Below are 26,211 nucleotides of genomic sequence, written 5' to 3'. Positions count from 1 at the left end.
GGAGAAATTGCACCCCACGCTTCCAGAAGCAGCTCCCACAAGTTGGATTGGTTGGATGGGCACTTCTTTGAGCAGATTGAGTTTCTGGAGCATCACATTTGTGGGGTCAATTAAACGCTCAAAATGGCCAGAAAAAGAGAACTTTCATCTGAAACTCGACAGTCTATTCTTGTTCTTAGAAATGAAGGCTATTCCATGCGAGAAATTGCTAAGAAATTGAAGATTTCCTACACCGGTGTGTACTACTCCCTTCAGAGGACAGCACAAACAGGCTCTAACAGGTACTATTTAATGAAGATGCCAGTTGGGGACCTGTGAGGCGTCTGTTTCTCAAACTAGAGACTCTAATGTACTTATCTTCTTGCTCAGTTGTGCAACGCGGCCTCCCACTTCTTTTTCTACTCTGGTTAGAGCCTGTTTGTGCTGTCCTCTGAAGGGAGTAGTACACACCGGTGTAGGAAATCTTCAATTTCTTAGCAATTTCTCGCATGGAATAGCCTTCATTTCTAAGAACAAGAATAGACTGTCGAGTTTCAGATGAAAGTTCTCTTTTTCTGGCCATTTTGAGCGTTTAATTGACCCCACAAATGTGATGCTCCAGAAACTCAATCTGCTCAAAGAAGTGCCCATCCAACCAATCCAACTTGTGGGAGCTGCTTCTGGAAGCGTGGGGTGCAATTTCTCCAGATTACCTCAACAAATTAACAGCTAGAATGCCAAAGGTCTGCAATGCTGTAATTGCTGCAAATGGAGGATTCTTTGACGAAAGCAAAGTTTGATGTAAAAAAAAATCTTATTTCAAATACAAATCATTATTTCTAACCTTGTCAATGTCTTGACTCTATTTTCTATTCATTTCACAACATATGGTGGTGAATAAGTGTGACTTTTCATGGAAAACACAAAATTGTTTGGGTGATCCCAAACTTTTGAACGGTAGTGTATATATACACACACACATATATATAGTCACTATAGCGCTCGTCTACCTCTGGCAAAACGATATACAGAAAATAAATAATACATTACACACAGTATGTTAATTGCTGATGTGGCGTCATGAAAAATGCCTGAACGTTGGTTGATGCAAAACGGTATTAATGGCATTGGTACCTTTGTACCACATGGGACCTTTGTCAAAATGGCTCATTACCTAACAGCCATACACTCTTATCATTCACTCTGCAACAAGCAATACTCCATACACACACGCACGCACGCACGCACGCACGCACACACACACACACACACACACACACACGCACACACACACACACACACAGCCATTACACTTTGTATGCCTTACCTAATTTACACTAATAATCTTTGTACACATAATGGATTCACAGTCATCTTGACTGTAGTTATTAACACAGGCCCTGTTTGATCCAACTCTGCTAGAGAGTATTCAGCCTTTATTGGTGGTTAACAGTCCATATCCCATCCAGGATCAATAGTATACTGGTTTTCATTTTAACCAAACACTACAAAATCTGTTTTTACCAATTAGCACAACCTCAAACATTGAGGGAGGAACTATTTAGTGCAATGGTTCTCAATCAGGTCCTCAGCCAGGTGTAGAAGCTTCCCGCGGCTTCCTGAGGCTGGAATAACTGGAACAACCCGACAGAATAGAAAACCCAGCAGTACTGGTGGTACCTGAGGATCTGATTGAGGGCCACTGGTTTAGTGAAATCAGCTGGTGAAGTGTTCACCTGGGCTTAAAGACCGGCTTACCATTTCACCTCAATGGCACATCTTTGGAAACTGCTGACCAAAGCTACGCTGCAGAAACTAGCCACTGCTCCTGCACTTTTTGCCTCCCGACACCCTCCTCTCTTCTGCGCCTCCACCTGCTCTTCACTCTGTTATCCCCTACCTTTCTCCTCCCACTCTACCATATATCCACCTCTCTCTCGTCTGCTAATGGACCTTGTATTACACACCACATGGATGTTCTTGCAAAGTCACCCGTCATCCCTCGTTTCACATCTATTCCATCTCTCTCTCTTCCCATCTCCATCTCCGTCTCCGTCTCTCTAGGCTGTGGTGATCTGAAGGGGAGCCATGCTGCTCTCTCTGCTCCTATTCTTAGCAGGTGGGGGCTGCTCCTCGTGGGCTGGGGTGTTCCGGTGCTGCTGTCTGCGGTGAGTTTGGCGGGGTGGGAGGGTCAGGGTGCAGCAGGACACACCCACCGTCGGCTCAGGCAGATCCTCCGCCGCGGACCAGCTGTCTGTGGCCGGGTCGTACTTCTGGATGGCTGCCTTGTAGCGCTTCTCCGCCTCGTTCCAGCCACCGAGCAGGTACAGCTTCTCGGCCAGGGGCGACAAGCCGGCCGTGCTCACGCCAAGGGGCAGGGGGGCGGCGCGGCACCATGTCCCACTCTCTGGCGAGAACACCTCCACGGAGAGCACATCCACACGTTCCCCGCCAGGTCCCAACTGGCTCCCTCCCACCACGTACACCTTACCACCCAATGTGGCGGAGCAGTGCCACCCGCGGGGTGTCTCCAACGGGGCCTTCTCTGTCCAGGAGTCGGTGTCCACGTTGTAGCACGCCACCGAGCGGGAATAGGCGCAGTTGATGTAGCCGCCAGTCACCAGGATGTCTCCGGAGGGCAGGGTGGCGCTGGAGTGGCAGCAGCGTGGCACCTCCATGGGCGCACGGAGCTGCCAGGTGTTGGAGGAGGGCAGGTAGCTCTCAGTGGTGGCCAGCAGGCCCTCCACATTGCGTCCGCCAATGGCAAACAGGCGGCCGCCGGCGGCCGCCAGGGAGAAGTGAGTGCGACGTTGGCGCATGCTGGCCAGGTGAAGCCAGGTGTTGAAGCGAGGATCGTACCTGATAAAGCCGGGACAGAGACAGGACAGGAATCAATAATACCGTGTGCACCTGTAGTCAAGTAAATTACATTTTCCATAGGCTAAGATCATCTCCTCTGAAAACAGCACTGAAGGTCCATTGCACATCAAGTCTGAAATTTTCATGTACTTGCTTCATCTGTCATCATGGCCCAAAAACTCTTTTTTTTGTTTTTGATGTTTTCCCCCCTTTTTCTCGTCAATTGCACCTGGCCAATCACCCCACTCTCTGAGCCATCCCGGTCGCTGCTCCACCCCCTCTGCCCATCCGGGGAGGGCTGCAGACTACCACATGCCTCCTCCGATACACGTGGAGTCGCCAGCTGCTTCTTTTCACCTGACAGTGAGGAGTTTCGCCAGGGGGATGTAGCACGTGGGAGGATCATGCTATTCCCCCTCCCCCCCGAACAGGCGCCCCGACTGACCAGAGGAGGTGCTAGTGCAGCAACCAGGACACATACATACCCACATCCGACTTCCCACCCGCTGACACGGCCAGTTGTGTCTGTAGGGACACCTGACCAAGCCGGAGGCAACACAGGGATTCGAACCGGTGATCCTTGTGTTGGTAGGCAATGTAATAGACCGCTACGCTACCCGGACGCCCTAGGGCCCAACAACTCTTAAAAATGTCTGGGAGCTTATTGATGACTCTTCTACAATTGCTGTGTAAACGTAACTGACAAAATGTGAGGTCACATTTATTTCTTAATGTGCAATTATTGGATGAAAAAATTCAGACCTGGTGTACAAAGGCCTTAAACTTGGCTGGGTAAATGTGTCCAATCAAATTTTTAGTTAATGTACTGTTTGTAATACTCTTTCAGGTTACCTGCTGAGGGTACTGACGGCGTGCTTGGCCTGGTTGCGGGCGTCGTTCTGGTCCTCTCCTCCTGCCACGTACAGGAAGCCATCCATCACAGCAACACATTGGTTGAAGCTCTTGGCAGGAAGCTGGGACAAATGGCGCCAAGTGGCCCCTCCATCCCTGGGGTCTCTCCACAGCACCTGAAGATGGAGGAAGGAGGGTCAAAAGTTGTTGATTGAGACCCACGACAGGTACTTTTACCATCTGTTGGGTTTTACCTTTGCTGGTGACCTTGAAGAGGGACTGGGCAATAATTTCATATTGTCCGTTATCATCTTTCAATGCTATTCAATTCGGGGTGAAATTTGGATGTTGTCATATCGTGATACATAATTTTGTTGTCTAAATCAATGACGATGAGAATCTTATCATCGTAAAATTTCTCACAAAATGTGTTCTGGCACAATTGAGGGGGTATTGCATTTGAAAACTAGGCTCGGTGTGATATTATACTTCACATTACCAAACAGTTTAATGTGATGAACCTCAGCTGGATTCATAAACACTGTATTTTTACATATCATGATATATATCGATATTATGAAAAATTCCCTATGACTTCCATGATGATGACATTTTCCATATCAGCCAGCACATATCAAGGATGCACTTACTCACTGATCACAACAGTATCCTAAGCTCTATTTACATATTATTTGAAAATTTAATTATCTTCTAATCGCATACTGTTATCTGCTGCTGCTGCAACGATTCAATTTCCTCATCATTAAAATGTAATCTATTCTGATGTAATGTAATATAAAGTAATGTAATCTTCCTCTCTTTCTCCTCTCTCTCACCTCGCGGCTGAGGGCGCGTTCGGTAATGGAGGGGCGCCCCCCGATGGTGAGCAGGGTGGGCTGCCCCCCTCGGACCTGTGTGCGTCGGGACTGCAGGGTGTTCTGCTGGTAGGGCAGCAGGTGGTAGTTCATGGCATCCACCAATAGGCGGTGACACTGAGGGTCCAGCATCATGCGGGCCACCGGCTGGATCTGGCTCACCAGCTCGCTGGCAGGGATGGTCTCGAAGCGCACATGGGACAGGAGTTCAGCGGCGTGCACCTGCCGCAGGGGGTCAAAATCCAACCACTTCATGGCCAGCTGTGGACAGATGTGAGTTTTGATAAGCAAAGTGCAGAATAAATACGGCGGAGTCAGTTTCGTCGATGATGACAAAGCATGTTGCACAAATAAGGGCATTCCACCACAATATTTGACCTGTTACCATTGTCTTACATATATACTACTGGCAAAAAAATTTATTTCCAGTTGAGGAACAGATAAACATTTTAGCTCTCATCTACGTATCTCGAGCTATTGGCTTTGATTCTTTCACAGTTTAGTGTTTTCCTTATTATTCAGAACTCAAAACCCACATAACAACTGGAAGAAATCTTTGAATGTCTCCATCACTCCCATTATGTCTCATAGTCAACCAGATATTTTCCAAGACTGCCAGTTTATATTTTAGTCCCACAATACTGTTTGCCTCAGCGGCTGCTAATAAGAAAGTGAACTAATAGAGTTATACTTAGTCTTGCGCTGAGAGACTCACATTTCGTCCCGTTTCTAAATGCAACCATCGCTTATACTTGCCATTCCCTGAGCCTCATGGCTATATCGATGGGTGTTGTACATTAATAAACCAGCCATCTTGCTTACAGTGAGTTATGTTTGGGATTTCTGTTCCCAGTGGAGCTGCAGGTGACTGGCTGCAGCTCATAGATCTGCGTTATGTGCCCCGGACAGCTGCTCTGAGGTCTGGCTGAAAATAGTTGTGGGTTTGGTTGTAGGGCAGTCTTGTTGGTCCTGTAGAGTAAAGGGGAGCTTCCTAGAAGATCTGACACCAATTTCTTCCCAGTGAAGATGTGAGAACTTAATACGTCTTCCTGAACTGTGTTCTCAAAGTCTAGCATCTAATTTTGGACCCTAGTATATCAAATCATGCCATCTACAGAAATCTTAATGTAATGTACTTTTATGTGATAGGAGTTGGATATATATAACAGGATTAGGTCAATATTGCTATCTAGTCACCCAGTTCAAGGTTTGATTAATAGGGGGAGCATTGAAATTCAATTTGTTCGGCAAAAAGAAAACTTCCAGTGGTTGAATATTGCGATAAACCAACTTCCTGAGTTGACTGAAAGGACTACAACCCTGTTATACCAAAACAAAGCGAATCTAACATGGGTTTACATTATAAAGAGAGGGAAACTGCTCCTAGCTACACAGCTAGGATGGGTTAAATGCAGAGAGTAAATTTCATTTGTATGGATGTACAAAATGACTAATAAAGAATATTTTATTCTATTCTATTCTAAAATGAGCTCATCCTGTTTAACACAATTTCTTTCTTTCTCTTTTTTTGGATTTTTTCCTCCCCCTTTTTCTCTCCAGTTGTACCTGGTCAATCACCCCACTCTTCCGAGTTGTGTTGGTTGCTGCTCCACCCCCTCTGCCAATCCGGGGAGGGCTGCAGACTACCACATGTCTCCTCTGATACATGTGGAGTCGCTGGCCACTTCATTTCACCTGACAGTGAGGAGTTTCGCCAGGGGGATGTAGCGTGTGGGAGGATCATGCTATTCCCCCCAGTTCCCCTTCCCCACCTGAATAGGTGCCCCGACCGACCAGAGGAGGCACTAGTGCAGTGACCAGGACACATGCCCACATCCGGCTTCCCACCCGCAGACACGGCCAAGTGTGTCTGTAGGGACACCCGACCAAGGCGGAGGTAACACGGGGTTTCGAACCGGCGATCCCCATGTTGGTCGGCAACGGAATAGACCGCCACGCTACCCGGACGCCCTTTAACCCAATTTCTGAGTTAAAACTGATGACTTTTGCCCTTTTGAAGTTGATATTTGAACCCTGACCTGGAAGGCGGCAAGTTCTGAGGGCAGGACAAGTGCGTCGTCCTGCAAGAAGGCAGAGATCTGCTCCAGGGTCAGCTGGGTGAACAGTGGTGTCTCAGAGAACTGCAAGAAGTTCTCCAGGACAAAGCGGCGGGCGGCGTCACGCACAGACAACAGGCTGTAGGCAGCGGCAATGTTCCAGATGTAGACACAGGTCTGGATGTTGAGCTCAGCCAGCAGGAAGTCCATGCACATCTTGAGGAGCTGGGGGATCTGCAGGGTGGCTGCTGCCGACACCGTGCATCCGATGGTGTAGAGGGACATGTGGACCCGACCCAGATAGGCGAAGGTGATCACATTGGCAAGGCCTAGAGGTGAAGATATGGAGGGATGTGAGTCAGCTCTGAGTCTCCCACAAGGGATGAAAAACACACACTTGTCAATTAGATGAGACAAATATGAATCTAGTTAAGTCGAAGTTATCTATTCAGTATTTACATGGTCTCAGGCATGTCTACACTCCCAATGATGGAAAGGTAAATTGTTGAGTGGATGGATGGGTTTATCGATGGATGGATGCATGGATGAATGGATGGAAGGATGGTTGGGTATGTTGATGGATGGATGAATTGATGGGATTGTGAAAGAATGAAATAAGTATTGTTTTATGGATGGATGGATGGATGGATGGATGGATGGATGGATGGATGGATGGATGAGTTTATGGATGGGTTCATGGATGGATATACATTACCGTTCAAAAGTTTGGGATCACATTGAAATGTCCATATTTTTGAAGGAAAAGCACTGTACTTTTCAATGAAGATAACTTTAAACTAGTCTTAACTTTAAAGAAATACACTCTATACATTGCTAATGTGGTAAATGACTATTCTAGCTGCAAATGTCTGGTTTTTGGTGCAATATCTACATAGGTGTATAGAGGCCCATTTCAAGCAACTATCACTCCAGTGTTCTAATGGTACAATGTGTTTGCTCATTGGCTCAGAAGGCTAATTGATGATTAGAAAACCCTTGTGCAATCATGTTCACACATCTGAACACAGTTTAGCTCGTTACAGAAGCTACAAAACTGACCTTCCTTTGAGCAGATTGAGTTTCTGGAGCATCACATTTGTGGGGTCAATTAAACGCTCAAAATGGCCAGAAAAAGAGAACTTTCATCTGAAACTCGACAGTCTATTCTTGTTCTTAGAAATGAAGGCTATTCCATGCGAGAAATTGCTAAGAAATTGAAGATTTCCTACACCGGTGTGTACTACTCCCTTCAGAGGACAGCACAAACAGGCTCTAACCAGAGTAGAAAAAGAAGTGGGAGGCCGCGTTGCACAACTGAGCAAGAAGATAAGTACATTAGAGTCTCTAGTTTGAGAAACAGACGCCTCACAGGTCCCCAACTGGCATCTTCATTAAATAGTACCCGCAAAACACCAGTGTCAACATCTACAGTGAAGAGGCGGCTGCGGGATTCTGGGCTTCAGGGCAGAGTGGCAAAGAAAAAGCCATATCTGAGACTGACCAATAAAAGAAAAAGATTAAGATGGGCAAAAGAACACAGACATTGGACAGAGGAAGACTGGAAAAAAGTGTTGTGGACGGATGAATCCAAGTTTGAGGTGTTTGGATCACAAAGAAGAACGTTTGTGAGACGCAGAACAAATGAAAAGATGCTGGAAGAATGCCTGACGCCATCTGTTAAGCATGGTGGAGGTAATGTGATGGTCTGGGGTTGCTTTGGTGCTGGTAAGGTGGGAGATTTGTACAGGGTAAAAGGGATTCTGAATAAGGAAGGCTATCACTCCATTTTGCAACGCCATGCCATACCCAGTGGACAGCGCTTGATTGGAGCCAATTTCATCCTACAACAGGACAATGACCCTAAACACACTTCCAAATTGTGCAAGAACTATTTAGAGCAGAAGCAGGCAGCTGGTATTCTATCGGTAATGGAGTGGCCAGCGCAGTCACCAGATCTGAACCCCATTGAGCTGTTGTGGGAGCAGCTTGACCGTATGGTACGCAAGAAGTGCCCATCCAACCAATCCAACTTGTGGGAGCTGCTTCTGGAAGCGTGGGGTGCAATTTCTCCAGATTACCTCAACAAATTAACAGCTAGAATGCCAAAGGTCTGCAATGCTGTAATTGCTGCAAATGGAGGATTCTTTGACGAAAGCAAAGTTTGATGTAAAAAAAATCTTATTTCAAATACAAATCATTATTTCTAACCTTGTCAATGTCTTGACTCTATTTTCTATTCATTTCACAACATATGGTGGTGAATAAGTGTGACTTTTCATGGAAAACACAAAATTGTTTGGGTGATCCCAAACTTTTGAACGGTAGTGTATCATTGAATGGTTGATAGAAGGATGGGTTGATGGTTCAATGAATGGATAGATGGATGGGTGTTAAAAGGACAGACAGATTGCCAGATGGCTGGAAGGTAGTATGGATGGCATAGATGGAGTGATAGAAGAAGAAATAACATGACATGAATCATCCATGAGCCATGGAGGGTCATTTGTATGCAGGTTTTCAGTCCAATTCAACATTTAACTGATTGGTCCTCCCATCTGGTTGAAGAGTGTTAACAGTTTAATGTAATGAGATTTATTGATGAGCTGTTGATGTGGGTAGTTTACCTAGTGGAGAGAGAGAGGGGAGCTCCAGGCGCTTCATCCCAGGGTCTTTGGCCAGAATCTCTCTGAAGTATTGGCTGATGGAGGAGATGACCAGTTTATGTACGTCAAAGGATTTGGTCTTACAGGCCAGTTCCAAATCAGTCAGGAACCTAAGGAGGAGAAGAGAAGGTACCAATATAAAGGATGAGAGGAAATTGAAGGGGGGGAAACAGATTTTTTCTAATTTATAATACAAGAACAAACTTGATTATTTGATATATGATATTATCCATCCATCCATCCATCCATTATCCAAACCACCTATCCTGCTCTAAGGGTCGCGGGGATGCTGGAGCCTATCCCAGCAGTCATAGGGTGGCAGGTGGGGAGACACCCTGGACAGGCCACCAGGCCATCACAAGGCCAACACACACACATTCACACCTTGGGACAATTTAGTACAGCCAATTCACCTGACCTACATGTCTTTGGACTGTGGGAGGAAACCCACGAAGACACGGGGAGAACATGCAAATCCACACAGAGGACGACCCGAGATGATCCCCAAGTTTGGACTACCCCTGGGCTCAAACCCAGGACCTTCTTGCTATGAGGCGACCATGCTAACCACTGTGCCACCGTGCCACCCTATGATATTATATACATAATATACTATTATATAATATTACATGATATCATGTATTAAATATATCTGATGTAATACTAAAGTACGATATGATATTTGAAGATACGATGCATTGGCTAGTAAGCGATATTGTGTGATGAGTCATACTGTATTGTGTCACTGAAAATCACATCAGATATATTTAATACATGATATCATGTAATATTATACAATAGTATATTATATATGTAATATAATGTAATGTAACAGGCTCCAGTATCCCTGCGACCCTGAGAGCAGGATAAGCGGTTCAGATAATGGATGGATGGATGGAATATTATATATATATATATATATATATATATATATATATATATATATATATTGTACTTTAGTACGCTGTACCTTGAAATACCCAATGCAACCTGTGATATTTAAAGAGTAACTAAACCCTAGCACATTTTATTGAGTTTGCAGACATCTACAGGTCAAATCCATCTAAAGGTTAAAAACATGACAGGCTGGTCTTGGTACTCTGTGATGTTAGCATAGTAGGACAAACACAGCTGCAGCTAATAACATGTATCAGCACATCTATCAGTACTGACAGACAGACAGACAGACAGACAGAGACAGTACGAACAATTGTCAATAGTACTGTCGATGCTGGTTCTTTGGCACACCTACATTCAACAGACCCATTATTAATATTATTATCTGCAGCTGTATTTATCCTGCTGTGCTAACATCACAAAGTACCAAGACCAGGCTGCTATATTTTTAACCTTTTCATGGTTTTAATCTGTAGATGTCAGCAAACTCACTTTTACGGTTCTAGGGTTGAGTCACTCTTTAACAACACCACAACACAACCTGTTCTGACGGCCTCTTACCTCTCCTGGCGCATCTTGCTCAGTTCTTCCAGGAGCGCGTTGCCATGCAGGGGTCGGGTCAGCTCGCTGCCCAGGCCCAGGCCTTTCTCTCCGGGCTTGATAATGGGCGGCGGCAGGGGAAGGTTGAGGCTGTTGAGCTGAACGATGTCCAGCTCCGCCATCTGCTCAATCTTCTTCGCCCGGCTCTCCACCACCACCACACCGTCACCGCGGCTCTCCACCTTCAGCGGGTTGTTGGCAGTTGTCTCCAAGGTGACCTGGGTGTCCACGGTGACCTTTTTCTGACGTGAAGCCTTCTTCTTGGGGGCCATGGTGTTTTGTGGGGGGGGGGTTTTCTGTGTTTCTTTCTTTCTTTTTAAACTTTGATTAAAGGTTTCTGTGGGGCAGTGGGTTTCTAAAGATGATGTTAAGTTGACAGACAAGGACACTGGCCCACTTGCTAGCAAACCAACTGATCAACAAAGTGACACACTTCAGTTTCCTGACACTTGCGATAAGAACTGACTTCCTTTCACAGACAGAAGAAAAAACGACAAGCACTCTGAAACAACAGACAGACTGACTGGTTGTGATGGTGTAGATGTGCGCTCTCTGCTTTAGACAGAGACAATCAGAGATGGGGCAGATTGACAGAGATTGACGCTGGTGTGTGAAGGTGGCGGTGATGGTGTTGAAGGGTGGTTTAGTTTCAGTGCAACACCAATGCAGCACCTGAAAACACAAGACAGGGAAAAGATGTGGTCAGCACTTGTGTTGTGTGGGAAATTCAAGGCTTTTTGCAGCTAAACATGCATTTAAATAAATATGGGGTCTTTTTGCGAGAAAATTTACTATTTTGAAGATGATTGTATAAGTATTGTACCAGAGGTGCAAACAGTGACGCATTCTTGCTAATGAGCCAAACAAGGAAGTAAAAATACACCTCACACATTTCTGAAGCGTGTTTGTGATTAAAAAAAAAAAGAAATCCATGTATTTTGATTTACTCTGTCATCCAGCCCAGCGATAGATGAACAAAACTGTGGTTACACTAATCTTACAACTATGGTAGTATGTAAGGGCACATATAGGTATCTGTCATTTCATGTGACTAGAGTGACAAGCAATTGTGGCAAGTAGCACAAAGCCATATAACCAGGACATAATGTTAGTAGAAAATAAACTTGTTTATGCTCAAAAGTATGATAAGTGACATTCCATCATGTAAGTGTAACCATTATTATGCAGAAAACAGTAGTAGCAGTAGTAGTAGCATATCAAGACAACCATTAGACTGTCAAAGGGGGATGACTGAAGACATCCTAACATCATCCTTGCGCTGATAGAGAGGCTCCTGCTCCGCCATCATGTCCTGATCAACAAGGACCCTGATTAATAGCAGGACATTGACTGACGCAAGTAGATTGTTCAGTAGATTTGTAAATGGTATAAAGACAGGGAGGCTTTTGTCTGATTTTCAGTCACTCTGCAGACCTGACTCAAACTTTGTTGATACATCAATAAAAGTCTTATTTTGAAGCATCCTCGTCTCATTTACTTTTTTTGCAATTTCTCTGTTATCACTCGCCACCACACAACCTAATGACTTTTGAACCTTATCATACATGCTGAATCCAACTATTGGTAGCATGTTTTTTATGTACTTTTCTCATGGCTATTCTCTCTTTATGTATGTATGTATGTATGTATGTATGTATGTATGTATGTATGTATGTATGTATGTATGTATGTATGTATGTATGTATGTATGTAGGACATACATACGTATGTGTTGCTGTAAAGCCCCTGAAGGCAAATTTGTAATTTGTGATATTGGGCTATATACAACTAAAAATGACTTGACTTGACTTATATATGCATACATGCATGCCTGTATATGTATATGTGTAGATGCATGTATATGCACTCGATGTATGTATGTGTTTGGATGTATGTATATATGCACCTTTTTTTTTTAATATAAAACTTCGTTAAATAAAACACTCAATGGTAGGGAAAGTGCTCAACAAATAAGGAGCAAAATACTGTCCATTAAGAATTTACTTGAATCACTGGATTATATATATATATATATATATATATATATATGAGGGTGAGGTTACTGTGTGAATGACAGGTGCAGATGTTGTTTTGGGAGGGGGAGTGGAGGGGTGTGGTGTATGGGAGGGGGTGGACAGGGTCAGGTTTATGGTTTATTACCGCCCCAACATGCATGTGAGCTGTTGGTCATATTCAGCACACTTACGAACTGTTTATTTCAGCTGCTGAGCAACTGGGGAATCTTACTCATGCTTGCCACGGGCCGCGGTTGGCACACTCCATCATCTGAGTGGTCAACCCGTAATAGAAAGCCAGCGCTGGACTGCAGATGGGCATTTCAAATAAGAAAAAAAGCAGCATTTTCTCTATAAGAGGAGTTTGTGGGGAACAAGTTTCTGGACTAATATTCAACTACGGTTGCAAGTTCCCTTTATACGGCACCTCATCAACACACACTGGACTGGTTTCGACAAAAATGTCCTGCGAAGAAGCGTTTATCAAAAAAAGTTGATCCTGTTTTAATGCAAAGAATTTTTAATTCTATGAACTTTTGAGCTTTGAACTTAGCTGTCTTTGCTAAATTGCTTTGCACAAGTAAAGGAGGAAGAGAGAACCATTATGGTGTGCTGTGATATTTTAACGTATTCTCATGAAACGGTTCGTGTGATATCGTACGAAAAAGTTATGCACAATTTTTCGTGGATAATCCTACGACTGTCCCACGACACGAGCGATTCGGCACAGCGCCTGCGCAGTCCTCTGCAGCGCAGAGCCGCTTCCCTCCACTACAGGTAAAGGCTACGTACGTGTTGAAACTGCGAATTCAAATCGCCAGTTTGCCATGTAACCAGTCGATTTTGTCAACAACAAAAACAGTGTTTGACAAGTTTGACTGATCAATGTTTTGCAGAGTAGCTTGTTACCAACTTCACTTGTTAAGATTCTTTAAGATTTGATGATTTGTAGCATAGCTAGGATCGCTAGGCTAATGATAATGCGTTTCTGTTTTACAGATAAGGTTAACCAGTTTTACGGAAGGTTAGAGTTAGGGTTATCAAACCGCATTTTAATGACCAAACTATCTTAAAATGTTGCATTTTCCACTGAGAATAAAAGAAACGTCCGCCATTTTTTGTTTTCTCGACAGCCGGCGCCTTGGTCACGTGATCATGGCCTGGCCAACGATTACGTGGGTTACATACGAATTTTAGTGCATTACTTTTCCTACGTTTTACTGCGACCAGGGAATGAGAACAGCCTGGATATTTACAGCACATATTCACTGCACAGTATGTAAATAGAAATCAACCAGGCATCTACTGACTGTGCACCTTTGACCAGGGGGAGTGCACAAACTGATAAGTTTCCTTTCTTTATTTTTCACATCCCCCCTCCCTTTTTTTGTATCCGGCCAATTATCCCACTCTTCCGAGCCGTCCCGGTCTCTGCTCCACCCCCTCTGCCAATCCGGGGAGGGCTGCAGACTACCACATGCCTCCTCCGATACACGTGGAGTCGTCAGCCGCTTCTTTTCACCTGACAGTAAGGCATTTCGCCAGGGGGGCATAGCGCGTGGGAGGATCAAGCTATTCCCCCAGTTCCCCCTCCCCCCTGAACAGGAGCCCTGACCGACCAGAGGAGGTGCTAGTGCAGCGACCAGGACACATTCCCACACCCGGTTTCCCACCCGCAGACACGACCAATTGCGTCTGTAGGGATGCCCGACCAAGTCGGAGGTAACACAGGGATTCGAACCACCGATCCCCATGTTAGTAGTTAACGGAATAGACACACCCAGACACACAATCACGCCGATGTCCCCTTCCAAAAATACACCAGGGGCCAAACAGTAAGCGCAGCAGCCTTGCAGGGCCTCTGGTTCTTAGATTACCAACTACCCCTCCTCTCTGGAAGAAGACCTGCACACATCACCACCTGGCCAACGTCAACAAACCACACAGCCATTTGTGAAGCTACCGTGTCGCTGGTCGCCATCCATTTCTTATTTTTGTCACTTTGTGGGTGCGAGCTATGTCCTCTCTTCCTGTTAGAGGGTACCCAACCACAGTTCACACGCAACAGCCGCCATTCATCACCCTGTCTGTATTCATGGAAAGGTCCAGAGGAGATTCAGTCACTTTTGTCAGCGCAACATTATAATTATGATTATGTTGTGTGTTAAGTTTTAGAGGTTTTGAATCATAAGTAAGGTCAATCATAAGGTCAATCACAAGTAACATTCTTGGGAAATGGCATCAGTGGGTCGTTGCAGATTTACATATCAAGTGCTTTAAGTGCACAGGATGCGGGTGTCACATGTCGCCTCATAATGTATTTTTCCTTATGCATGTCTGTGATGTGGATGTATGTTTAAAAGATCAACTTTGGAAACCTTAAGAAGCAAAACACAACTTGTGCCATGTAGGAAGTTTTTGGGGGTTTTTTGCATCTTTTTTGACTGAATAGATGAAGACAGTGCATGAAAACGTGTGTGGAATGATCCGTGCAGGAGGATCAGGCGTAAACAACATTACCAAGTCAGAGTCAGATGCTGAAAATAAAAGCTGACGTCCATTCGCACGTGTGTTGTGATCAGACTATCAGGTCACAATGTTGGCAGTGGTTCATCCTGAAGTCTAATTCTGTCCAGTGTCCTGGTTACCAGTCACCTATTTACCTGTCCAGATGAACAGTTTTCTAACTTTTTTTTTTGGAGGTGGTCAAAAAATTTTGTGACTCTTTACGATGACTTTGCCAAAACCATTGTAAATCAAGACTTGTCCAACCAAAATACACTTAGTTTAGATCTCTCTTGTATACTGCAGAAATATTCAGTAAGTAATTAACAAAATAAGTATATAAGTAATCGAGTACGCAGATAAGTAAGTAAATGAACAGATGAGTAATTAAGTAAAGAATCACTCAAATTCTTTGGACCAGATTTGGATTGCAGGAACTCCGAACTAAAGTTTAGAGGCGTAAAAATAACTATTCATGTCAAAAAGTGTAGAAATTTCCCAAAATAATTCAGGAGCACCATTCAAAGCCTCCCATAATCCTTTAGGTTTTGACCCAGTAGGCTAATTGAGGACAATTGGTGTCGAGTTGCCAAACGTTACCATTCATTTTAGCTCATTTAAGACCCTGTTGGGTATTTGGGTCAGCGTACAAACAGATACCTGTTAGTGTCATCTGTGACCTTTTGGAAGGGTGGAAGTTACAGTTCCCAAATGCGGAATTGGTTGCTTTTGGGTTTAGGTTTTGTCATGTGACGGTGGTTTAATCCACTTCGTAATCAGGAGTGTGATTTACTCTATAGGGTGTTAAAGAAAACAGAGAAGAGTTCGCTGCAGCACTAACACTACATATGAGTTGGATGAATTTGCCCAAAAAAGTCAATGACTAATGTAGTAATTATATTCATGCTAAGGGGATATATATGCTGTTGTGGCGGACACTAGGGGCTATGCCACTCACTCAGCAGGACTGTGAGCTGGGGGCGTGGTTTACGTTCCCGGACTCGCCGGTGCAGGGTTGTTCCTGCTGCAGTTGGTTTTTGGAGTTGAGGAATAAACATCAAACTCGCCTTGGTCTCCTGTGTTTTTCCTCATTCCTGCCACACTGTCACCTTCAGAAGTTTACTCAGAATGCCACAGGAATGGAGTCCGCGGTGGCGTAGCGGTCTAAGCATCGGCTTGGTGTCGATGCAGTTGCCCACTGGGGACTGGGGTTCGCGCCCCGGTCTCGTCAGATCCGACTATGGCCGGACTCGATGAAGCAGCAGTCATTGGCAACGCTGTCTTCGGGAGGGGGGCGGAGTCGGCTTGTGTTCGTCATGTGAATGCGTCTCTGTGTGTGTGTCGGAAAAACAGTGGTTCGGCTTGGATTCGCCTTGTCACGAAAGTGGGGAGGCGCTTTCCTTCGAGACTGCCGGCCGGAGAGATGCAGTTGGCGAACGCATGCAATACGAGGGTGGGTGTTTGAATTAAAATAGGGATCAATTGGCCACTAAATTGGGAGAAAAAAGGGAAAAATCAGAAATAAATTTATTAAAAAAAAGGATGCCACAGGAATATTGTTTAGTACCACAGATGAAATTTTACGCCGAAGTTATATTTTCCCGTGTGTGTGTGTGTGTGTGTGTTCCCATTATGGCGGATGACCGAGAAACTGTTCCTCCCATCAACCTTGGTTGCAGATATCTGTGTGGACCAGAGTCATGCTCAGGTTATTTTCCTGTCATGGAATCACCGAGTGAGTTACTAAGCGTCATGTCTGTCTGATGTCACCGACACTCCGATTTACATTGTGTAGCCATGGATTCATATTTTACAGAGAAGGTGGTCTATGAAATGTGCGCCTCTGCCCTGAAATGCTGTCTTTGTTGCTAACACTAAAATGCGCTTTTCCCCGCCACCCCCCTTTTTTCTCCCCCCAATTGTATCCGGCCAATTACCCAACTCTTCCGAGCCGTCCCGGTCGCTGCTCCACCCCCTCTGCCGATCCGGGGACTGCTGCAGACTACCACATGCCTCCTCCGATACATGTGGAGTCGCAGCCGCTTCTTTTTAGCTGACGGTGAGGAGTTTCGCCAGGGGGACCTAGCGCCTGAGAGGATATTCACCCCAGTTCCCCCTCTCCCCTGAACAGGCACCCTGACCGACTAGAGGAGGCGCTAGTGCAGCGACCAGGACACATAACTTCCCACCCGCAGTCATGGCCAAATGTGTGTAGGACGCCGGACCAAGCCGGAGGTAACACAGGGATTCGAAGCGGTGATCCCTGTGTTGGTAGGCTACGCTACCCAGACGACCGAGAATGCTGGCTTCTGATTGGCTGGAGTATCACTGTTCTAAATTCATGCGCAGGCCACATAACCTTTTAATTCTGAAACGTTGAAAAAAAGTGAATGCTTTTATTCTAATGTTTAGGTGAGTGATCCTGGTTAATCTGCGGCAGTTATTATTATTATCATTATTAATTTGCTATCTTGAGAAATATTGTTGATTTTCAGGATTGTGCTGTTTATTGATGGGTAAAACATTTAGAGCAGTGTTACAAATCTCTAAGATTTTTAACTTCTTTTTCTTGTTTTTCCAAAAGTGGTTTAGTACTTTCAGAGAACTCAGCTATGTTTCGGGTTATCAGTGCCTAATGCTCGTATCTTGCTGCAAGCCTTTGGGCTGAAGGCTGTTGGAACTATTGAGATAGCCCTCCATCACACACTCTGGGGTGTGAGTTTCACTCAGAAGTGTGCCGATGGTGTTCTAGTTCAGGAGAGGTGTAGTTTATAAGTACCTATTGTTAGAAATGCTGTCAATAATACTGTTGGAGACTATGGGGAAGGTGGTTTCTGCCACTGGATCATCACACTCGCTGCAACCACACACAACACACACACACACGCACACACAGAGCGTTAGTTGATAATGAAACGAGGTTGTGGCGACCATTAGACATTGCTGTTTCTTCCATTTCAGACGGTATTGCAACATCCCTCGGCAGCCTGTCTGTCCTCTGTCATGATGGTGTCCTTCTAAACTCGCTCCTCCTCTTCATATGACACCGGCGACAGCTGCCGCTCTGCTCTGTCCTAAAGTCCCCCTCACCAGAATGTCGCTCCAGCTGGAGCTATTTAAAAAACACCCAAATTCAGAGATGAAGGGAGGAGGGGTGTCGGAAAAGGAGGAGGGGATGAAGGGAAACGAGAGAGACAGAGACACAGAGCGAGAAGAGAAAGAGAAAGAGGGGATGTGGTTCTGATGCTGTGATGAAGCTATGAGATAAGGCTCTGTTCCTTCGAAACTCTTTTTTTTTTGGTTCATCTCTTTTCTGCTCCTTCTTTGAATTCATTTTAGTTTTGATTCATGGGTGACTTTTTATTTGGTTGTTTATAGACTTTAAAGTCATCTCTCACTGTTTTCTTCCCTGTAAAGCACTTCACGGCATAGCTATTCACAATTTTTTTAAAAATAAATTTATTTCTGATTTTTCCCTTTTTTCTCCCAATTTAGTGGCCAATCGATCCCTATTTTAATTCAAACACCCACCCTCGCACTGCATGCGTTCGCCAACTGCATCTCTCCGGCCGGCAGTCTCGAAGGAGACCGCCTCGCCACTTTCGTGACAAGGCGACTCCAAGCCGAACCACTGTTTTTCCGACACACACAGAGAGACGCATTCACGTGACGAACACAAGCCGACTCCGCCCTCTCCCGAAGACAGCGTTGCCAATGATCGCTGCTTCGTCGAGTCCGGCCATAGTCGGATCTGACGAGACCGGGGCGCGAACCCCAGTCCCCAGTGGGCAACTGCATCGACACAGAGCCGATGCTTAGACCGCTACGCCACCGCGGACCGCTATTCACAATCTTTAAGTGAGTTTCATAAAGTTCTGTGCACACAATGTAGTAGTAGTAGTAATAGTAGTAGTAGTAGTAGTAGTCGTGCACGGCTGGACTGGGAGAAAAAGTCGGCCCTGGCATATTTGGCCCAGACCGGCCACCCACCAGTTCACCATCCTTGTGGTCCCCCGTAGGCCTACGTTACCCCACTGATAGTAATAACAGCATCATACTGCAACGATTGGAGTGTATTTGAAGCTGCAACTGGCAACCTGGACGAACTAACTGACACTGTGACAGCTTACATTAGCTTTTGTGAAAACGTGTGCCTACCAAGACCTTCTGCACATGCAACAACAACAAGCCATGGTTCAAAGCCACACTAAGACAACCTCGGCAGGCCAAGCAGGATGCCGACAGCAGTGGGGATCGAGCCCTGTACAAGCAGGCCATAAATTCACCTGACAAAGGAGATCAGAGTGGCTAAAAGAACCTGCACTGAAAAGCTGAAAAACGGGTTTTCAGCCAATAACCCTGTGTGTGGAGGGGCCTGCAAGACATCACAAATCCCAGAAAGTTGAATCAGTTCATCTGAACCCAATGTTTAGTGAGAGAAACGTTTCATCACTCATCTAAGTGACCTCTTCAGTCTCAACTGACTGCAGGTATCCCCACACTTATAAACAATACAGTTGCATAACGACCGAAACCAACGATCGGCTTAATATGCAAATTGCTGTGAGTATTAAATAGAGTTACAGTGGCCATGTGTACTATTAACAGAAGATTGGGGAATAGTTGCAATCACAGCATTGTAAGATGGTGACAGATGTACTCTTAGTCCCCCAGTTCAGGGATGGTCATTCCGCCATCACATAGATGGCCTCTTTGACTCCCCATTCTATGTGAAGAGGGAACGACCATCCCTAAACCGGGGGGTTAAGAGTACATCTGTCACCATCTTACAATGCTGTGATTGTAACTATCTGTCTGCATATCAGTGGGAGGTTGAGCGGCTTGTGCTCTGGTGTAGTCAGAAAAACTTGGAGATGAACATGCTCAAGACTGGAGATGAGGGTGGACTTCAGGAGACACCCCTCATCACTTCTCCACCTCACAATATCCAACAGCCCTGTGTCAACCATGGAGAGCTTCACGTTTCTGAGAACTGCCATTTCCAAAGACCTGAAGTAGGAGACCAACATCAACTCCATCCTTAAAAAGGCCCAGCATAGGATTTTCTTTCTGTGGCAATTGAAGAAATTTGGTCTGCCACAGGAGCTGTTGAGTCAGTTCTACACCGCAGTCATTGAATCTGCCCTGTGCACATCCATCACAGTCTTGCCCGGAGCAGCAACAAAACAGGATAGGAACACACTGCAGTGAACAGTAAGGACAGCAGAAAAGAAAATCATTGGCACTCCCCCCCCCCCACCCTGCAGGACTTGTACACCTCTCGAGCCCAGAAACTGGCGGGCAGAATCAGCACAGATCCCCCACACCCAGGTCACAGTCTGTTTGAACTCCTACCCTCTGGCAAGCTCTACAGAGCGATGTGCACCAAAACCACCAGACACGGGAACTGTTTTCTCCCACAGGCCATGCATTGGGCATGCATAAAGACACCTAAATGAAAGGTCTTGAGTATGTATGAGAAGCCCGGATTTGAGCTTCGGCGATTCAGTCTCACCAGTTTGGTGTATACATACCAAACCAACATTAACCAAACAAAGGTTGTTTAGAGGACAAACAAGAGAAGAAAGGGGTCAACGGAGGGTGCTGAAGAGAGAAAATAACTGATGTGTATCTCTGATTAGGATGCCTCCTGGGCGCCTTCCTTTGGAGGTTTACCGGGCACAGCCAACTGGGAGGAGACCCCGGGGTAGACCCAGAATGTGCTGAAGGGACTACATGTCCAATCTGGCCTGGGAACGCAGGAGCTGGAGGGCATTGCTGGGGAGAGGAACGCCTGGAGTGCCCTACTTAGCTTGCTGCCACCACGACCCGACCCCGGAAAAGCGACTGAAGATGAGATGAGATGAGATGTATCTCTGTTTGATCTCACCGGGGGAGACTCATGGAAAACTGGCAGACCGGTTCCCCCAATGTGTTTTAAATTCACCAGCATGATCGCTATGCTATCCGCTGTCACACCATTGAACAAAAGGGATCCTTGAGCTTCGATGCTTTGGAGGACCCTGGGAGGGGGGTTATCAAAGCAAACCCAAGAGACGGGTTGAACAATGGAAATTTACAGGCTTTGCATGGGCAGCTGTTGTTTACCGCCTGCTGATCCTGGAAAACCACAAAGCGCTTCAGAGCTCTTCACCGTCCTGATAACACAGCAGACTGCTGGTGTCTGATAGCACTGTACTCAGTCCACATTCTGTACATTACATACATCTAAACTCTTTACCCACAAACACACACTACATACATACGGTTAATAATAATAATAATAATAATAAATCAACTTATATAGTGCTTTTCTAACACTCAAAGTCGCTTTACAATAAATGGGGGTGAAACAAGACAACAGATAAACATCACACAGACATACAGGGGTTGAATAGGAAGGGGAGACTACGAGAGGGAGAAGCGGCAGCCACACGACGCCGGCAGTACTCTCCCACTTAGACACATACAAAAGGGCAAGAAAAACAAAAAACAACAGCACTGGTACTGATTAAGTATCTAACCTGTATATATATATATATATATATGTGTGTGTGTGTGTGTGTGTGTGTGTGTGTGTGTGTGTGTGTGTGTGTGTGTGTGTATATATGTGTGTGTATGTATATATGTATATATACTGATTAAGTATATAAACATCAAATTCATGAACATGGATTGTGTATTAGTACAACTAATTAAAAAAAAAGGCCAATCAGTGCTGTACAAATGAAATGACATCATCTCCCAAAGAGCATAGCTCTGCATTTAACCTGGTGCAGGGTAGTATTGGTCGGTACACAACATAGCCCTGATGCCATGTGAACACACACACACCTAGGGACAATTTAGTAATGCCGATTCACCTGACTTGCATGTCTTTGGACAGCGGGAGGAAACCGGAGCACCGGGAGGAAACCGGAGCACCCGGAGGAAACCCACACAGAAACGGGGAGAACATGCAAACTCCACACAGAGGACGACCCCCAAGGTTGGACTACCCCGGGGCTCGAACCCAGGACCTTCTTGCTGTGAAGCAACCGCACTAACCACTGCGCAACCGTGCCGCCAAATATATATAAAACTTTGTTAAAAGAAACACTCAACGGTAGGGAAAGTGCCCAACAAATAAGGAGCAAAATAATCCAGCGAGTCAAGTAAATTCTTTATGAGACAGTACAAGCCTGTTTCATGCCATAAGAAATCATCAGCTGTCAATCTTTGTTGACCTTTGATTGACAGCTGATGATTGTTTATGGCATGAAACAGGCTTGTACTGTCTCATAAAGAATTTACTTGACTCGCTGGATTATATATATATATATATATATATATATATATATATGCAACACAATTTCACACATGAACAAATGCACAGACACACAAGTGTCAAGTGTATACAACAAACACACACTTTCTCGCTCTCGCGCGCACACAAATAAACACTAAATGCAATCCCCAAAACCTCCACTCCGCCTCCTTTGGATCAAGAGCAGAATTCCTTTTCCTATCTGAAGAGGATATTTATAGGAGCTGGTCCACACGTTCCTTGTGTGTGTGTGTGTGTGTGTGTGTGTGTGTGTGTGTGTGTGTGTGTGTGTGTGTGTGTGTGTGTGTGTGTGTGTGTGCGTGCGTGCGTGCGTGCGTGTGTGTGTGTCTAAAGTTAGGGGCTGGAATGGCTTAGATAGACCTACTGAGATATCACAAACATAGCAGGATCCTAATACATTTAAGCATTGGGTTTTTTTTTTCATACAAGCTTCTGTCTTTCTTTTACTTTGAAAACTTTCCAGTGAAGACGTCCAAAAAAACCAACAACTGTGTTTGGTGTGTACTTACTGAGTTGAATGTTAAGTGTTTGCAGTATGGTCATGGTCATGGTCAAGTTTTTGAATCGCAAGGTGTGAATACACGCAATCAATTGTATGGGGGAACGAACCGTGATGGGAGTGTTGAAGTGCCGAGGGAATGCAGCGGGAAATTGAACCAATGGAAAGACGAAAAAAAAAACAAAGCTGTAAAGAAATTGTGTTGGGATACAAGAATTCTGCAGTTGGTCCACACAGGTGACCTTAAACATGTTTAGCTCATAGAGCCTCAACTAGACACACATTAGTCCACAGACTCCCATCTGACCCCTGGGACATATTTATTGTTAGTTATGACTTGGTAATTGAATTATATACCTGTCTACATTGCATATGGGAAGATGAAACTGGCAAGGGTTAAACCTTTTGTTAAAATGGTCATTCTTATATATTCTCTAATTGAAATACACACACACACACACACACACACACACACACACACACACACACACACACACACACACACACACACACACACACACACACACACACACACACACATTTACCTCTCTTATCGCTCTCTGTTCAGTAGGTTGTTCACTCCTCCGTTCCTTTCTCTTTCAGTTTCTCTCTCAGGGTTTTCTCTCTCTTCCTTCCTTTCTTTCTTTCTTTCTTTGGCTTTGTTGATTTTCTCTCACGGGTTGCTCTCTTTTCCTCTTTGGCTGCTTCCCTCTGTCCTCTGTCTGTCAGAGTGCTCGTTGTGTGTGTCAGTGTTTGAGGGGACACCGAGGGTCCGAACCAAGGCTATGAAACATGACCCCCCCACCCCCATCCCCCCTTCTGCTGAGCTCACATCGAAACCAACCGGCAGTTTCTGACTCCCACCTCCAGCAGTCCACCTCCATCGCCAAATACAGGCACCCCTCTGTTCCCTCCCTGCCAAAAATATCCCATATGAGGCCTGCTCGCTCCCCCCCCCCCACCTCCCAGTGGGCCTCGGAGTGAGGTTTTGAGGTGGGTATGATACACGAGAGATAGATGAAGTGAAGCATTTCGTTTCTGTGTATGCCATTAGGCTGTGCGCTCAGGTTTCTTTGATTGCTTGTTGGAGCACTTTTGTGCATGTGTGTGTGCGTGTGGTTTGTGTTTGAATGGAGTGTGTTACAGAAAAAGAAATCAAATGAGAGAGAGCAAGACAAACACAGTGGTATGAAGCGGTCAGAACAAAATGGTGTTGTAAAGAAAGAAAAAGGGTTTCGACTGTCTTTTGGAAATTTTCCTTGGGAACAGGTAAACTAGAGCCACATTCATCCACTTGGAGTGCGTCAGTAATTAGGAGTGTTATTTTGAGTCATGAAATTAGACACAACATTTTTTTTGGTCAGGTTAAGTACTCATCAATATAGAAACAATTTTGTTTGATTAATTTGATTGTTCTCCTTTGGCTGAGAGAATATACGTAATCTGTGACCATAATCTGTAGTTTATTAACAGACTTTTTTTCTCTGGCTTTATGACTAATTTTGAGTAAAAAATACAAGTCCACTGAAAATCACATTTAATTTGACGATTGTTAAACTGTAATATATATCTTATACATGTAACCCCCCCCCAATTTTTTGTCTTCATTTTGGTTAAGTGTGTATTAAATTACAGTCTGTCCATGTCCTAATCAACTGCGACTAATACTTTCTTTTTTACTCTCTTCCGTGTGAAACGTTTGCCAAATCAAATATGCGGATCATAAATCAGATTTCCATTTCATTATTAACTACTTTTTCTTATTATCAACGTTTTCGCATCCAAACAGGTGTTGTCAGCTGTCCTGTGACGCACTTCCGTCAACTGCTCTCACCCCCGTCAGCACACATGAGAGTCTCCATAGACATTTTCCCGGAAACCATGTGAGTGACGAACACTGCCGAGTGCCCGTTAAAGGTCCGAGTCTGAACCGAGAAAGAACGGTGCGCAAATAACACGACTCGAAAACGTCAGGTTTTGGATTAAAGGTTAGGCAGTGGTTGAGTTTTAGAGGTGATGCTGGGCAAGTTAGGTTAAGGGTTAAGTTTAGGGTTTGAGGCTGGGTAGAGATTAAGTTCATGATTAAACACTTCCATTGTTCTTTGGGTTGAAGGCTATTCACTGTGAAGCGCTTTGGGTGTCCAGAAAAGCGCTATATAAATGTAAATGTTATGATGATTATCATTGTTGTTATTATCATTATTTTAAGCGCGGCTGTTGCAACTAGAAAAGCGCTATAAAAATGCAACTTGATTGATTGATTATTATCATTATTATTATTATTATTATTATTATTATGAGGCTGCCATACAACAGTTCGACTGGCTTCGTGTCTTCACGTGGTTTTCGAGAGCATGTGTGTGGAGACGGTCAGAAACGTACTGACTGAGGCAGGCGGACGCTATCCCTTTTTAATTTTTTTTTTTCCTTTGGACTGATGAAGCAGTTTCCGGGCTCAAGGTATTAGCAGTAAACATGGCGGAGGAGTTGCCAGAGGTAGTGGTCAGACTTCAGTCTCGTCTCTTGGAGAACCCAGAGCCCCGCAAGGTAAAGAACCAATGGCTCGAGTAGGAGCAGAGCGATGAGGCGTTTGTGTGCGGGCCGCTCGTCAATGTCCACGGCCCGATGCTGCGGCGTGGCGGCGGTAGTTCCGTGAAAAGTAGCGACGGGTCTTTTTAAGATCACGTCACGGTTACTGGGGGGCTTTAACTTCTGCTATAGCTGACTTCTCAAAACAGTTGGGCCTTAATTGGGATTTGTCCCTCTGCACTTCTGCAGAATTGGCATCACGGCTGCTATAATAACACTTAAATAAAATCACAACATTAAAATAGGAGACTCCGTCTGATTGCAACTAGGTTAATTAGCCGTGCTGCTAACGTTAGCGCACAGAAGTGAAGACACCCACAATGCCGTCTGTAATCTATGTGATGAACACAGGAACCAGTAGCTCCTGTAGGAGCGAAGCGATGAGGCGTTTGTGTGCGGGCCGCTCGTCGGTGTCCACGGCCCGATGCTGCGGCGTGGCGGCGGTAGTTCCGCGAAAAGTAGCGACGGGTCTTTTTAAGATCACGTCACGGTTA

At 45.0% G+C, this 26,211-nt stretch overlaps 2 protein-coding genes across 2 annotated transcripts in view; one reads left to right on the top strand and one right to left on the bottom strand.

The window, feature by feature from the left end:
* Positions 1–981: 981 nt before the first annotated feature.
* On the bottom strand, positions 982–23,853 carry klhl43 (kelch-like family member 43). The gene is made up of 7 exons (XM_056298497.1): positions 23,674–23,853; positions 10,744–11,454; positions 9,247–9,395; positions 6,605–6,951; positions 4,527–4,826; positions 3,691–3,866; positions 982–2,838 (listed from the first exon to the last, which is right to left on the bottom strand). Exons 2-7 carry the CDS (start codon positions 11,052–11,054, stop codon positions 2,040–2,042), a joined length of 2,082 nt encoding a protein of 693 aa, XP_056154472.1. The 5' UTR covers positions 11,055–11,454; positions 23,674–23,853; the 3' UTR covers positions 982–2,039.
* A 1,661-nt stretch (positions 23,854–25,514) lies between these two features.
* The window catches only part of eloa (elongin A), a 37,226-nt gene continuing 36,529 nt past the window's right edge, over positions 25,515–26,211 (top strand). Inside the window, exon 1 of the mRNA XM_056298496.1 lies at positions 25,515–25,675. Within this exon, the coding sequence (XP_056154471.1) occupies positions 25,604–25,675 (72 nt within the window). The 5' untranslated portion in view covers positions 25,515–25,603. The remainder of the gene's footprint in view (positions 25,676–26,211) is intronic.

This window comes from Lampris incognitus, chromosome 18 (assembly GCF_029633865.1).
Source record: "Lampris incognitus isolate fLamInc1 chromosome 18, fLamInc1.hap2, whole genome shotgun sequence".
NCBI classification, from domain to species: Eukaryota; Metazoa; Chordata; class Actinopteri; order Lampriformes; family Lampridae; genus Lampris; species Lampris incognitus.
Note: the sequence above shows the minus strand (reverse complement) of the source record. Positions and strands in the feature narration are given on the sequence as shown.

Excerpts from the sequence above, each read along its gene's own strand:
- klhl43 (XM_056298497.1), bottom strand. The coding sequence starts at position 11,054 with ATGGCCCCCAAGAAGAAGGCTTCACGTCAGAAAAAGGTCACCGTGGAC. Across the intron at positions 6,952-9,246 it reads CCCCTCTCTCTCTCCACTAG|GCCTTGCCAATGTGATCACC; the intron begins GTAAACTACCCA and ends CTTCACCTCTAG. Across the intron at positions 3,867-4,526 it reads AACGCGCCCTCAGCCGCGAG|GTGCTGTGGAGAGACCCCAG; the intron begins GTGAGAGAGAGG and ends CTCCATCTTCAG.